Consider the following 16618-nt stretch of genomic DNA (forward strand, 5'->3'; position numbering starts at 1 on the left):
AAAAAAAAAAAAAACAAAGGTTGAGTCAAAAATTAGTTCTTAAAGACAACATATAATATCTTCCAAATACAGTGAATTAACAATGGGGAAATAAAAACGTATGATTGGCAATATAAAGGCCCTCCCCAGAAGAGTGATGAGCAACGGGAGAGACAGTTCCCTGTGCGGAGGAAGGGAGGGCTCTTACCGCGGCACACTGTGGATAATGAACTTGCTCTTAGCTGACACGAGGGTCTATATTACTAAGGATTGCACAGCATTAGCAAATGGTGTGTGCTGTGTCTGTGCATGTGCACACATGTGTGCATGCGCCAGGAGGCAGGGATGGCACTGGGGTCCCTGGCGCTGGGGCCACAGGTGCGTGTCAGCTCCCTAATGCAGGTGCTGGGCACGGAACTCATTCTTTTGAAGAACAGCAAGTGCTAACCACTGAGCAACCTCTCCAGCCCCTTGGTATTTAAATATGAAACGGTCATGCTTAGACCAACAACATCACATGTCACATAATCAGGACAAAACCAAATTACAAAAACTTTACAACTTCCTGAGCTCTACCTCAGCCTGGGAGCCAAGCCTGACCCCTGGACTTGGGGTGTTTTTCGGTCTTCCCTCTTTTCTTGGCTTCGCACACTGCAGCTGAGTCTCTAGCTTTACCTGGGTTGCCTCTCTTGGACCTCGCTTCACTACCCTTCCTGAGGGTCTTGGATGCCAGCACACTGCACAGTACCTCTCCTCTTTCCCACATTCCCAGCCCGCTTCTGCCCTTTAACCTTGCCACTCTAACAGGTCAGGCAACAGGAGCTGGTCTCTGATCCCACTTTCCACACTGCAGTGGCAGCCCTGGAAGCATGGGGACTCTAGCAGTGGGGTCTATGCTCTTCTTGCCTGGTGCTTTAGCGACAATTCACCAAACGGTAGGATGAGCTTCTCCGGCACAGCTCGTATGTCAGTCTGACACCAGGGCAGAGACATGCCAATGGCTGGGCTTCCAGGGAACTGTACTGGTTGTCGGTACTGTTTGTACTGTTTTTGTTGCTACGTTTCTGTATCATAAGCAATCCTGGAAAAGGTTCCCTTAGACCCACTTGTAGGACAAGAACTGTGGGTGCTGGGCAGAGGTTCTCAATGTGTATGTGGGCGGCTGTCATCTCCCCAGGAGTTAATATGCTTCTCAAAATGTACTCCAAAGCTCCAAGTGCTTTTGTGGCACACAGGGCATGGAGATCCAGGGCTCTGCCTAGAGCCACCAATTTAGGATTTCTGAGCAGCCTATGAGCAGTGCATTTGTGGGAAAGTGCCCAGCGAGCCCGAGGAGCACTAAGCACTGGAGCTCCTGAATGCACTGAAGAAACCCAGGCGGCAGGGGGCCAGTCTAGTGTTAGTGAGGCCCCCAAGGCCTCAAATAACCGGGGCAGTGCGAGATGGAGTAACAGACCCAAGGGCGTAAGGGAAGATGGACCACCGAGGCAGGAGGGCTAATATGTACTTTTGGAGAGGTGTGTACACAAACTCGAGGTTTCTGTAAACCAAATTAACATCTAAATAAAGATTATAAACTACCGGGATATGTCTTAAATATCAAAGTGAAAGCTCCATTTTCTTCTTTTCTTATACCTAGTTGATCAGTCAAAAACAGGAGATGATAATGTTTTAAGTGATGTAAGAAGCCAGCAGCTTGTTCTAGTCTGACTCAGTTAAGCTCTTACAATATTTTGACTGTTGGAGGAAAATTAATAATGGGATGTTAGGCGGTAGATTAGCTGAAACTAAATATCAACACAGCTAGATTTATTTTTGGATGGCTGAGCTCATCCCTTCAGAGAACAGAAACAGCCCTCATTATACCACGAGCTACTAACTCACACAGCAGCAGGACAACTCCCAGTGAGCAGAGATCTGTGTGCTGCACATGAGAGGCTGAGGGCTTAGATGGCACATTAGCGACAGTCTGGTGGTGGCCTAAGGCTCACAGAGAGCTGAGGAGAGTTCACCAACTGCCTGGTTTCAGGGTGAAGCCAGTTCAATTCCATACAAGGGGTCAGGGTGGAAGAAGAGGGGCAGAGCTCCACTCTAGCCAGTGGACCAAGGCCACCAGTGGGGTCAACCAAGGTTTTCTGTCCTTCCTGTATTCAGTGTATTTGCCTCTGGCCTCGTCCCAGCTTGCACACATGTGCTGTGCTAGTGGTGAAGACAGTCCCAGTGTATTCTCCAAGGTCAAATGCCCTGGGTGGATGGTGATGGCTCTTGTTCCTGAGGGGCTTGAAGCCCTGGTGCTTCCAGACTAACAGGGCCGCTTGGGTTTTGGGTGAGCGAAACAGACCCCAATTGCTTAAGGCAGAAGCCTCAGAAGGCATCAACTTGCCCTGTTTCCCCCATGCCTTCTGCTCAGGGGAGAGGCTGCAACTAAAGCGGTGGGATCCCAAACTGCAGACTGTCCGGCAGTGATCGTCTAGAGAGGGAGGACACCAACACAGCTCCACCCAAACCTGCCTTTCGTCAATGGGCTGCCTGGGTCAGCGGCCCTGTTGCCTCCTGTGCAGATGCATAAGCCAGCCAAAGAACCTTCTCTTCACTCACACAGTGAAAACTGGAAGCTTCTAATATCAGTGGAATTGGTGGAACGAGGACTCAGACTGGAGCTTAAGACTACTTGTGTGTGTGTGTGTGTGCGCGCGCTCGTGCACGCGTGAGCAAGTACGTTATATAATGCAAAGCTGGAAAGAAGCCCAGTATATCTCAGTAACAGAAATACCATGTAAACAGCCATGGGATGGACTGTACTAGAAAGCAGTATACATGGCAGAAACAACACATACAGTATGATGACAGCTCTGTAACAGTCGGGGACACATGTACATAAAGCACCCCAGTTTACAAGGGAGAAGAAGGGCCATTCTCAGGAAGCTGACCTCAAGTGGCAAAGCAAGGTATGGGGAAGAACACATGTTGGCCCCGCCCTGCTTCTCAATTAAGTGCTGAGCCATATAATTTACACATATGTAATAAAATTGTTACCTATCAAATTACATTTTTTTTTTTAAAGAAAAAAATCACCAGCACAGTGCCTGGCAGTCTAAAGATCTGCTTATGCTATCAGTATGAGCTGTCCATCCTCAGACAGAGGATATTGTAGGGTCTTGGTGACAAGATGTGGGGGCACAGTCAGATGAACACAGCTGGGAACACTGGGAGGATAGGAGACGCATGCTGTCCAAGCCAAAGGCCTGGCCGCACTGCTGCTCATTTATCAAGTGCAGCGTTGCTTTCTCAGCCCCTTGGGAAATTACTTTCTCTCCACTCCCTACACTCATGTTAGGCATCCCAGTCCTGACTCTCCCCAACAAAGGGAGGGGGCAACTTCAGGTCAGGCCAAAGGAAGCTCCTTCCAGGCTGACAAGGGTGGGAGGCTGGATGACAAATCCCAGGGTACCAGAGGACACTGTTCCAGTCTGAAGCTTCATGGAGCCCTGGTGTTTGTTCCGCTGGATCTCTACGATGTGAGCACCCTGCATCATGAAGCAGGGGTTTCCTTAAGTGAGCTGGGCAGCCTCTGCTGCCTGCTTTGGTATGAGATGTCATTTTGCATCCAGGTGCAGTGCAGGCTCTGGCAAGGGAAGAGGCCTTGGAATGGCCTGTCCCATTCCAAATCCCCCTCCTGTGTGCTGCCCAGCAGCCTGGAGCCATCTCCAGAAAGTTGTTCTCTTCTTGCCTATGCCTCCTGTGGTGGTACACTGCAGACCTTCAAGCTTGGCTGCTGAAATCAGGGAGTGAGTGACTAGAAAGGTGCTAAGCAGGTGGCAGTAGTTGGTCCTGATTCTTTCACCCCCAAGGTGACAGTCACCTCCCACCTCCATCCAGAAGATGGTGTGCCAGCAGCCCATTGTTTTTCACATTGCAAGCTAAGGAAATGCCATTGCTTAAGAAGAGAAGCCAAATAAAGCAGGCATGGCCAAAGTATAGTCACTCACTTGACCATGAGATTCTGCACTGAATCTCCCGCTTCTACAATAAACAAGCACCACTGACTGTGCAGTTCTGTGCCACTGAAGTCAGGTGACAGCAGCCAGCCAGAGGCACAGAGACCTGCACAGCACTTCTTGGTTCAGCCTGGTATGTGAAATCAGCCTATCAAACAGAAGCTCCATGAGTAGGTGGCTAAGGCTGACAGGCCCAACTTTGCCTGTTTTGTCAGGTGGTAGGAACTCAAATGTTCTGCTGGCCTCTAATCCCCCTCATCCCTCTGAATGCCGAATTCTTATCCTTTCTATGAAATAGAAGCTCAATGACCTGGAAATAATGTGAACAATCCTATTTTGCTGAGGATGCTATGTTTTTATCTTTATCAACTCTTTGGTCTCTGTCAAGTTGGCCAACAGGGTCTGTACTCCTGGAGGTGGGAGGACCTTATACACATGATGGGCAGGATTCATAAAATACCTTTTATAGAAAGAAATTGCTTTCTTTTCTATCAAAAGAACATTGTACTAGCTCATTTTTCTTTATGTTTCAGTCCAAAGATTTTTATAGACAAGAAGAAAACTGCTTCAATGGACTTCAGGTATATATAAATGAAATATTTCAAACCTAGGAAGCTCACATCCTTTCCGTTCACAGTCAAAATAAACATGCACCCACAATCAGCCTTTCCAAGATGAAGGGGCTGGGTGACTGGTGCTCCATAAGGTCACATACAGGAAAATGCCGCAGCAGCAGTCCACAGGGGACCCACGGCCGCAAGCAGAACCTTGCCTTTCAGATGCCCACCAAAGCCCTTGTCCAACATACTGCCATAAAACGTGTGTCCCAGGAGGGGCTCCTCAGCCACTGATCATCACACAGACATCAGGAACCTTCTCACAGATACCACAACAAATTCCTAGACCACTGGACTGGTCAGTTTATGAAAATATAAACACGAATGGACTGTGAGGTCAGAATGTTCAGTGCAAACTCAAGAGAAACAACAGAATCAGAAGTTGTTGGTGACAATGGTTTAGATGATTTCAGGGACCATGAAGTCCTAGGGCAACAGCATGTTCCTTCTCTTTAGCAGAGAATCATAGCTGAGAATTGCCCAGCATAATCTCTTGCGGAAAATATAAAATTTATCTCAGCGGTGCTGGAGAGGCCATCACATGACCTGACTTGAGGTCAAATGGCTAAAGGTGCCTTCTTTTTCAATAACTCTCATCTGGGGCTGCAATTTGCTCAAAACTGTACAATTTGCTCAGAGTGCAAACTGGTTATCCTAATGCAGTAGTTCTCAACCTATGGGTCGTGACCCCTTTAGGAAGGACCTATCTTTTCACAGGGCCTCCTAAAGACCATCAAAAAACACAAATATTACACTTTGATTCAAAATAGTAGTAAAACTACAGGTATGAAGTAGCAATGAAAGCAATTTTATGTTTCAGGGTGACCACATGAGGAGCCATACATGTAGGTGTGTGTGCACGTGTGGGGGCCAGAGGTTGAAGTCAGGTGTCACTCTCTAGGTTGTGTTGTAGTTAAAAAAAAAAAAAAGTGTTGGGCTATAATGTTCATTATTTGCTCTAAGACTATCACGGTGATATTACTTAACCCACTGTCACAAATAATAAGACACAGACACTTGTTAGATTTTATAATTGCCTTATTTTCCTTGGGCCAGGCAGATATTTCACCTATGCTAGTTCACCATCCATCTCCCAGCCCCCATCCAATGCTATCCACATTAATCTTCCTCACCTGGTCTACCTTCCATACATAATTCCATGGTACTTAGAATTACTGTATTTTTCATCTGGGCCTTTTCACGCCATTACTGGAGTCCTTCCTGGAGGCCCTCGTGCTCCCCCCCCCACACACACCCTAACCCAACATGGTATCCTCCTTCCTCCTCTTATCCAGTCCATCTGTTTCCCATGATTCTCCTGTGCTCTCCTAGCCTGGGGAACCTTAGCCATGCCTATCCTGTTCTACTCTGCCCAGGTATAGGCCGTTTAATAAACTAATCAGGTATGTCTTAGGCAGGTTTAGAAAACAAGGATAGGTGTAACCAGATCTTGAGGGCCAGTAACAGGCATCAGACCAACCTCCAACAACTTACACGGTCTGTCATCAGACCTGGAGCTCACCAATTCAGCTGGGCCACCACACCAACACTCTGTAGGACCCTGTTGCCTCCAACCCCTAGCACTAGGCTTGCAATCCATGTTACTACACACAGCTCTTGGCTTTGTACATAAGCCTGGAGATTCAAACCCAGGCACTTACTGGATCATCTCTTCAGCCTCCACAGGCAGCTGAGTGTCAAGACAGGTTTTTCCTTCACATGTCCCCACAAAAAAGCAAGCAGATCTTACCAGAAGCATTGCTGAAGTCCCATTGGGTCTTGATAAGTGGATGGACATTTCTGGAAACATCCTGTCAATGCGGCTGATGACATCATCGACGTATCTGGTGTGGAAGAAGTACATAAGTAAGAACTGGAGTCCTGTCAGAGGCTGGAAATCCACAGGTATGAAGACTTCATTTCATACCTAACACCCAACCTTTAGGTGGTATGATACCTTCAAGAAGACAAGATTATAAGGCCCCTCATGAAAACATCTCCTCTCTTTTCTCTCGTGACCCTTTGCAGAGTGGCTCTGTTCTAAGTGCTTATGTTTATATTTTAAATAAAGTGCTCTGAGCGCACGTTAACTTTCCACTGGGATATGTAAGTCTCCTCTACAGGACCCCACTGTAAACACAGGCCTTCTTTAGTTGGACCTAATAGCTGTGCTTTCAGTTTTCTTGGATTTCTCTTTGGCCTTTATCTACTCAGCTTTCTATGTCACTATTAACACTTGATTCCTAAACTCTCTTCTATGTCCCCGTTACTACTTTACCCCTAAACTCCTTGACTCTAAAACCTTTCTTGGTATAGTCAAATATATGAGGTGAGCTAGCAGCTTCGTTTTCACCCCTCCACTGGCCTACTGAAGCCTCCACCTCCCAGGGTTTAACACTCACTGAGACCACTGGCACTAAGCATTTGGCATGGTGCCGGGTACTTATTAAGGACTCACAGATGACAAGAGTGCTGGTGGGGGGGTCCCAAGAGCCCTCCTGTCCTGCAGTGGAGGCTCACTGGAAACATGCTGGCCTATGGCACGCAAAGAGCTGGCTCTGCCCCCTACATAGCAAACCACGCCAGCTCCCTGTTTAGTCACAGCAACACAATAGGTACGTACGATTTGGCAGCCGAGACCCAAAACCACCTCTTAAGGGGGAGCAAATTAAATTACATGCCCATTACACCAGGGACATGTTAAGGCACACTTTCTGAGAAAAGCAGAGACAAGCTCCTTAGTCACGTGATACAAAATTTCAGTTAGACACCTGGGGCTCATGAGAGACAGCCTGCACAAGAGCCATCTGTTAAAAAGTGAACACCAACAGTTCTGCTAAGGAAGTCAGAAGGCATGTCTCAGGATCATCCTGCTGGTTCTCATGCTGAAGGAGGGCAGGAGAGGGTGCAGACGGCCGGGTGACTACCACTGTCAGCAGCGGGCAGGTGGGTGGGAGAAGAGGTGGTGCCGTCTGGGGCGATACTAGGGAAGGTGGTGGGGACTCTGGTCATCAAGCAGCCCAGATTCCATAGCACCCCACTAGCAGCCACCTTCCCCTAACAGGAGGACCATCGTGTGAGGCTGGCCATTAAAAGTTAAACTTGCTCCAGGCATTTCTTGAAGGTTAAGGCCCACCCTAATAAGATGTAACAGCATCTGAAAAGTCATTCTTGGGTGACTGTAGTCTTGTGAGTCCCTTGACTCAGCCTCATAGTACCTCCTGACATCTAAGAACAAAACTACTGCAGAGGTGACAGGAAGGGAGGAAGCACTGCTAGTGTCTAACAACAGAAGACACATGACAAAAGCATGGCAATGCTTATCTTCAGATGCTTCTCCTAATCTATATGTGTGGTTTCAACCCATTTCTTCCGACTCAGCGGAAGCAAAGAGCCTCTGTCCTGTGTGAGCGGAGGCCACTGCTAAGTCTATGCGAGTAGGAGGAGCAGCAGTGTCTTCTGCACAGTCTTCCATCAATAGCCATCACGGCACTGGAGGGAGCTCAGCGAATGTGCACAAATTCGGCACAAAGACCACCACCATCTGCTCTGCCTTCTATCTTTCACCTTGAAGCCTTCAACATACCACCTGCAAAATCAAGCTCCTTAGCAGGCCAGGAGACCGAATAGTGGGGTTTTGTGGGGATGATCCTGGGCCACACACAAAGCTGGAGCCAACCTTACTCTCCGCTTTCCTAGAATTGCAAACCAGCCACCTGGTCCAGATTTCATTTAGAGCATCCAGAGTTGCAGTGGGCAAATAGTAAGTGCTCTCGGGCATTTCTAGACTCTATTATCAATACATAGGGACTTTTATTTGGAAGGGAAGGTGGTGGCAAAGACAGTTCCTAGGAAAGGTATCTGCCGCTGGCACAGGAAAGTTAAAAGGTGGGTTTTCTGTGGTTCCTCCCTGCCCACCCGCCTGCTTGTGATCTTAGATAAGGCTCAGCAAACTCATTTGAAAATTCCATTGAGCAAAAATGAATTTTAAGGAGACTGTTTTCTTCGCAAACATAACATAAAGGAGATGCAGATTCCTTTGTTACAGGTGACATTATGCATTTGCCAAAAAGAGACCAAAGAAAGTCAGCTGCACCTTTAGCTGAGGAAAACAGTGTCTAGATTTTAGATGCAGAAATCAAAACACTTCGTTTTTAAATAGACCCAGCCTTAGAGATACAAATGAGCCACTAGTAACCTGACAGAACCCAGGGCGGCTTGCCACGCCAGATTAAAAGTCTGGAGACAAAAATGGCTTTCTTTCTACTAAGAGTGGTGACTGGTGGGTGGGGTGGTCTTTGGCAATGCTTCTAGAATGCTGCCTCCCAAGACAGCGGGCGCTGCTCTCGTCTGCACGGAGCTTACCGAGTATGCTGGCGCCCCGCTTCTAGAACAGGACTAAGGACAGGTAGGAACGGCTTGCTCTCCTCCCACACTGCCACCATATGTCACACTCCGCTTTGTGGCAAAATCAAATTACTTTAATTTTTACCTTTGGAGTGCAGGCAAACAAGCAGTGCACCGCGGCGGTGACGAGTTTACACTTGAGCAGACGCGGCCCGCACGGCCTGCACGGAAAGACATTAATTTGGAGCCAAATTGAGCAGTGAGTCACAATTTGCACATATCTGTCAACCTGCTAACAGGGTAATAACTTGGAAGGACTGCTGTTCCTATTTACATTATAGGAGCCTTTCAGAAGTGGGGAAGCTGCTGTGTTCTCCTCTACTCCAACATTCAGCTAGATGGCCTAAGAACTAGCCTGGAAACACGAACTATAGAAACTGTAGGTTTGGACCAAGGTGGGTCTTAACTTCAGTATTTTCAGGCAGAAAGTTAACTTTTAGGCAACTGCTGTGCCCTGTTTCTCTGCCCCATCCCTACTGAAGACCAGGCACTCGGTGGTTTAGGAGATAAGCTTGTACCTCCCTAGGTATCCAGGGGCTTCCTGGGGCTGGACTGTAGGCTCACTGCTCAGGGTCTCTGAGGCAGCAGAACCTTCCCTCCCTACCCCAACTCCTGGGCCCTAAGTCTTGTTTTCTTGTTTCTTTAAGTGGCCTTCACAGAAGAACTGAAGAATATTGGGGGTCCGGAAGTCCCCTCACTCCGTGACCCACTGGTGTCTCCAAGAGGTGGTCTGCATGGAATTATTTCTCACTTGCAAGACAGTCCTTGTCCTTCGGCTGGCCAGTAGCTCCACAGAAGGTGCTGAAAACGAAAATTGATGTCTAACTAACAGTCTACATACAACTGTCTGCAGTTTGTGGCTCTTGGAGTCTATTTGTGGACCCTGATTTAAGTGTCCTGACTACCCCCTTCCAAAATTAAGGTCTCTGTTTTTCTCTGTTCCTTCTGAATGGTAATTTTTTTTTTTTTCTTCAGAGAATGTATTTTCATGGAGTGGGCATTCTGCCTGCCTGCACGTACCTTTGTATCAGTCACTCTTCCAGCCTTGAAGCAAGCACAATTACAGCAGTGTGTGTAGCACCTAACAGTTGTGTGGATCATAAAATCACACTTCTATAATAAGAGTTGTTGGGAGAGCTTATTTACTTTTTAATGGACAATTAAAAATTGTCTCACACACCCTGTGAGTGTGCTCTGAAATACGCAAACATCATGGAATGGCTAACATCGAGCTAACGAACACGTGCTTTACCTAACACGCCACTTTTCTCTCAGCTGTTTCTAAGAAGCCATCATTATAACAGCCTTTGAACTTATTCCTGACATCCATGTCCTTTAGACAACATCTCTCCAAGTTGCTCCCCCATCTAAGACCTTGGTACCACCATATTACTGTCCTCCTCTACGAATTCAGCTCTTTCAGATCTGACACATGAATGACACCTTGTACTATTCAGTCTGTCTGTGCCTGGCTTATTTCATTTAACACATTGATTTCCATGTTCCTCCAGACAGGGTTTCCTCCCTGTTCAAGCACCAACTGTGCCCCACCAAGTTTTCTTTATGTGTTAATACACTGACGGGCACTTCTGATGAGCCCAGACCTTGACTGCTGTGACTAAGGCTGCAGGGGATGTGGAAATGCATCTTCCTACTGCCTGTGAACAGACACCCAGAAGCGGGACTGCCAGTCACACGGTGCTTCTGTTTTAAACTTCTGAGGAAATTCCATGCTAGTTCCTCGCACACACTAACATTCCTTCCATTAGTGTGCAAGCACTGAGCTCTTGTAACAATTCCTCTCTCTAATAAGGTCCTGTACCTACTAACTGGACCTTGGAGGTGACCTGACTATGGGTGACCACACCCCTCATGCCTTCTAGGGGCCTTGGCTTGTTTAGGAAAGGCTTCCTTGGTCTTCAGAACCACTCCTGAGGCAGGGCTCAGCAGGGAATCAAGGCTCAAGTTCTCAGAGACTAAGAAGATCCTTTCTCACAGCTGTTGCTCCCTTCTAGTCTCAGCTGCCACCTCCTTTCCCTCTCTGAGGGGAACACTCTTTGCCCAGATGAGCTTACCACAAAGCCCTGGCCATTCCTTCTTAGGCTCACTTCCTCAGGAAAGCCTTCCCGGGCCCTGTCCTTGTTCCCGTGCATCAGTCAGTACACCCTACCTCACACAGCACTTTCAAATTCAGTCACCTCTGCATACTTATAGTTACACAACTGGTGAGCGATACTTCTTTAAAGCCCTGCTTCCCTACAGGATTCTCTCGAATCATGTGACTGCTCCGTTCCTTGCACTATCCCCATCCTGCCACAGTGCCTAGTGCTTCTTGAATGGCCAGAAAGTACATCAGAGATTGCCACACGGACCCAGGCTAGGCCATTATGCAATAAGACGCACAGGTCTCTGCAGTAGATGAAGAGGCAAGGTGTGGCAGAGGTCACTACATTAGCCACAGAAAGTCGTGCACAATAGCAGCTAGAGCTCACTGCGAAATATACCTCAAAGAAAGGCAGAGAGCCTTTTAAGTCTTGAGGCTTAATGTCTGCCCATAGAACCCCTGCATTGGTTTTTGCAGAAGCTTAATGCCTTTTAGAAGCAAAAGCCATCTAAAGAAGCACACCGTACCAATGCACGGTTTAAAATGCCACTTTTAACGAACTAATTAATTCTGCAAAACAGTAGTACAAAGATGTGCACTATCAAATCGAGACAACATCACCAAAATGATAACAACAGGGAACGGGGAAGATGTTTCTAAAGATAACACTTCTGCAAAATATTCATTTTCTCCTCTACACGGAAAGATACATTACAAATGATTTTGTTATTAAAGACTTAAAATATTAAACTGGACAGATGGCTTAGTTCTCTAAGCCTGACCCCTCCTAAAAAGGGGGGAAAAACCCAACCCACAAACACAACAAACCTGGCCCCAAGCCAATGATCTCATGCTAGTGCGATGCTTAGCTGCTCCAGCCAGATTTAAATAGCATTCACCCCGCACAGTGTGTAAGATCCATGCTGTCCATTTTCTCCGCCCAGCCCGCAGAGCTATGGATGCACGTATTAACAAACTACTTTTCTAGTGAGGCTGAAGCAAGTGTGACCATCAAAGAACTATTTGCAAGATCTGGGTGTGAGTGAAAACTTCCCCCAACAACTGTCCATACCCACGAACCTGTGTGGCCTCTGACAGTGGGTGGAACAGATGGAGGCTTGTCTAAGGACTCCATAGGAGTGAGGCTGGCTGAAATGACTGCCAACCATTGATGTTGAAGGAGGAGACTAAAGATGCAGGTCAAAATTGCTCACATCCACATTTCTAAAATGTCAGCACTGAAGCTATGCAAGATATCTGGTTGTCCTCTCAGAAATGAAAAGTGATTTCTAAGCCTCGTGCTGGAAGGCAGGAATAGGTGTGTTGAGGACAGAAACAGGAGCACCTGCTCAGGTTTCTCCATCTCCCAACATACTCTTCCCACCCCAGCATGACAGCTACCAGCTGACCCCTTTCAAAGAAGATGCTCACAAGCTTAAATGTCTTCTACATGGGACAGACGCTTGGCAAATCTGAGAAGAGGGGCTTCCTGGGAATGAGAGTGGCCAGGGGCGGGCGGCCTTGCTGTCTACTTCGTAGCTCATGAGCGTGTTCCCTTTATACACCTGGGTGAACAGCAGGTAAACGAAGTACTCACTTCTCTATCCCCAGAAGCTGACAAAGACCCAGCACACACTGAGGCCGGTCAAGCCTGGCTGCTGTCGGTCCAGCAGCCTCTCAGGTTTTTGGACATGCCACCAGGAAAGGAAGCCTTTTTTTTTTTTTAAATTTTTAAAAATTTATTATTTATATAGTATTCTGCATGTGTGCCTGCATGCCAGAAGAGGGCACCAGACATGGTTGCGAGCTATCATGTGGTTGCTGGGAATTGAACTCAGGACCTTTAGAAGTACAGCCAGTGCTCTTAACCTCTGAGCCATCTCTCCAGCCCCAGAAAGGAAGCTTTTCACACATTGTACTGGTTAATTTTATGTCAACTTGACACAAGCTAGAAACATATGGGAAGAGGTACCTCAACTAAGCAAATGCCTATTCCAGACTGGTAAGTCTGTATGGCTCTTTTTTTTTTTTTTTTTTTTTTTTATGAATGACTGGTGTGGGCGGAGCCACCCGTAGGCAGGTGGTGTCCTAAGTTGTATAAGAAAGCAGGCTGAGCAAGCCATGAGGAATGATACAGTAAGCAGTGTTCCTCCAGGGCCTCTGTTTCAGTTCCTACTCTGCCTTCCCTCAGTGATTCAGTGTGACCTGAGAGTTATAAGATGAAATAAACTCTTTCCCCCACCCCGAACTGCTTTCTAATCATAGAACTAGAAACCCTAACTTAGACACACACCTCTTGGCGTGACTTAGAAAGGGAAAGAACTCTGTAAACCATTCCTGCCTCTCTGCATTCACAGTATTTACAAAGGCCTAAGCTGTCAATGATGAACATGTGCAGGGAAGGTGGCAAGCTACCCAGCAGGCTTTGAGGGAAACGGACAGCTGAGCTGGCTCTCCCAGGTGCCAGAAAACAGCTTGGTTCTGTTTTCAAAGCCCTCTCTGTTTTCACTTCACCCTTTCCCAACTCTAGGAAGTAGGCAGGTCGGGGCAAAACTCCTGCTTTCCAAGGGAGAAAAGAAGCAGGTCCTGTGGTTTGTCCAAGTTGAGCTCGAGTTTAAGGGTGAACTGAACCCAGAGCCCATGAGCAGAGATTTCTTATACACCTCAGTGTGTCCCTTGGGTCTGTGAGGACCCTGTAACTGTGAGCTAAGTTAGGAAATTTTGAGATGCACAGTAACAAAATGCAACCACTTGACAATTCTGCTCTTCATGCTCCACTAGTGAATGTCCATCCGGTGCTGAGTGAGCGCAGAGACTTGATAGTGGCCACGGTGGGAAACTGGGTTAACAGTGATTTTACTACCTTCTCTGTGAACCCTTTGGATGTTTAACGAGAGGAAGGGGAAAGCCCATCCACACAACGAAACCATCCAGGCTCAACTTCCCCAAACACTAATTAACAGCAGCTGCCATGTCCCTTGTCACTCATCTCGGAATCTGGTTAAAGGTGGTGAACGGATATGAGACAGGAGAAGGCCACTTCTGGCAGACCATAAACACCTCCCACGTTCTAACAGTGTCCCTTCCCATCCATCACAGCTGAAGCTGGTCACATGTGCACACTAGTCTGCTCAGCCCTGGCTCTTCGTGCCAGTGCTCTGAGATGGTGGCCAGTTGTGGTAGTTCATTGCCTGCACACACAACAAGATTTCATTTCTGTGTGGTATTTTACTGTCCTGTGAGGGTGGTGGGTGATCAGTGATCACCGTCCTGTACATACACTTGGTGTGCACTGGTTGTCCCCATGGGTCACTCTAGGGAACTGCAAAACACTCCAGGGGCAAGTGTGCTTTTGTGTGACAGCTGTCTTGTTGTATTTCTACTCATCAGACAACTCCTTGAGGAGAGTCCGAGGCTTCCATCTCCAACCCCTGGGATGTGTCTACACAAAACATGCTCAATAAACACTTGGTTTTATTTAAATTGTAGAGATCTAACCAGACTGGATCAAAGAAAAAAAAAAAAAAAAAAAAAAGATCACAAGAGTGAATCGAAACTTTCTTCTACAAGTCAAAGCTCTAAACCAGAAAGTGTCATTCAAAAGCAAGCGCAGCCCAGTGAGCCTGGCCTCTCCTGACAGCAGCAGCATGGGGCAAATGGGTTAGGAGAAGGCAGAAGTGGGGTGAAGGTGGACAGGCAGAACTCAGTGAATTTCTGTTCCTCATAAGTCAACCCCCACAAGTCTTTGCTGAATGGAACCTTCTCTGAGGTCCCCACAGGAAAACCACTCACCCTTCACAGCACTCACTGCAACCTGACACACTCTTCTGGGAAACTGCCTACATGATGCTGCCTGGGACACCAGAATAAAATGCCATGAATGGCCAAGTCCACTCTGCTCCTGCTGCTGCACTTGTCTTCCATCAGACTCTGACAAACATAACTTTAGGAATCAGGCACCCAGGCATTCAGCCTTCCTCAGTCCTCTCTAGCCTTGGCTTTGTATCTCACAAATGAGAACATCATCTGCTTCATCCCATTGTGAAGACAATGGGAAGACTGTAACACGTAAGCTTTCTACTCGGAATGTGCAGCTAGCATCAGCTGCTCCCTTTACACAAAACATATGGGAGTACATTGGAATGTGAGCCTCAGTAAGTCCACTGCAGCCTGAGGATCCCTGAGAACAGTCTGAGAGCACAGGAGACTTCCAGGCTTCCGTTCTTTCTAACACCTCACTCCGTACCTGCTAGAAGGGAGAACTCTTTTCCTAGCGGGTGCTTAGGAGACAGAGCAGGCAGCTCAATTAAGCATTTTAGATCCCGAACTGTGAGTTAGTACAAGGTGGGCTAGAATAAGCAGACCAGGCTCCAGGCCAGATCTATGCTGGACATCTTCACTGACCGCTCTGTACTGCTCTGTGCTCAGGAAGCGGGCCCACAACGACAGAACATCAACTAGACTTCTGGCTAAGGCCAATAGCAAGTGCTCGCTTGGGAGCACTGAGCTGGCTAAAAGGCCACAGAGCTGCAGGGCTGTTTGCTAAATCCTACCATGCAGTAAAGGCAGGGCAGCAAGGCAAGGGTATATGGACTGTCTGCCTTTGTTTCCATGGTAGAAAGGTGGCAGTAGCTGCTTCCTGTTCCCTTTCTTGACCATCCCTATCTACCCATCCTCTTCAGCTTATATATAAAGCACTGGGTGGAGATCTCCCCTGGAGACTGGACTCTGACAGGCTATGCCATGTGCACTACACCCATAGGCTCCTGTGTCTCTACCTTCTGTCTGAGTTTGGCCAAAAGATGTATCCCAGTTGTTGTTGTTATTATTGTCAACTTGACACATCTGAGAACAGGGAACCTCAACTGAGGAAATGCTTCAATCAGACTGGCCTATAGGCAAAACTGTAGGGCATTTCTCTATTAATGGCTGACATGGTAGGGCCCAGTGCCCTGAGCAAGCCTAGGGGAACAAGCCAGTGGGCAGTGTTCCTCTATGGCTTCTGCTTCAGTTCCTGCCTTGAGTACCTTCCCCGACTTTCCCCAGTGATGGAATGTGACCTAAGAGCCATAAGCTGAAATGAACCATTTTCTCTTCAGCTTGCTTTTGGTCATGGTGAACACTACTAAGACAGGAGCCCTGGACATGTGGGAGGTGGAAAAGGTGGTCAGCAGTAGTCCTACCTACTTGTGAAATCACTAGCCACCAGTTGTACAGGCCCAAAGCTGCAAGAAGCCTTCTCCACATAGTATCCTGTGCGTCCATTCTATCTGTCCCCTGGCTTTTAGCACCCAGGCTCTCCTCTTATATCGAAGGAAGGACAGCAAAGCCTCGTCCCATTGAACATAGCGTATGGTACTGACCAGGCCCTGGAGATCAGCAACCACCCCTGACTTCGAACAGTTTATTCATTAGTGACTCCAGTCAGTCTCCTTCCAGAACAGTGAAGAGTTCTCCTTAAGTGAAGCACAGAATACCGAAACAACACTGAAAGCCCACATGAAAGAACATGA

The 16618-nt window shown here is 47.5% G+C and overlaps 1 protein-coding gene across 1 annotated transcript in view; it reads right to left on the reverse strand.

Moving 5' to 3' along the window:
• The window catches only part of Med27 (mediator complex subunit 27), a 169262-nt gene that overhangs the window by 52138 nt on the left and 100506 nt on the right, over window positions 1-16618 (reverse strand). The window contains exon 4 of the mRNA XM_055600641.1: window positions 6345-6438. Within this exon, the coding sequence (XP_055456616.1) occupies window positions 6345-6438 (94 nt within the window). The remainder of the gene's footprint in view (window positions 1-6344; window positions 6439-16618) is intronic.

The sequence above is a fragment of the Psammomys obesus genome, unplaced genomic scaffold (genome assembly GCF_907164565.1).
Source record: "Psammomys obesus unplaced genomic scaffold, mPsaObe1.curated_primary_1811, whole genome shotgun sequence".
NCBI classification, from domain to species: Eukaryota; Metazoa; Chordata; class Mammalia; order Rodentia; family Muridae; genus Psammomys; species Psammomys obesus.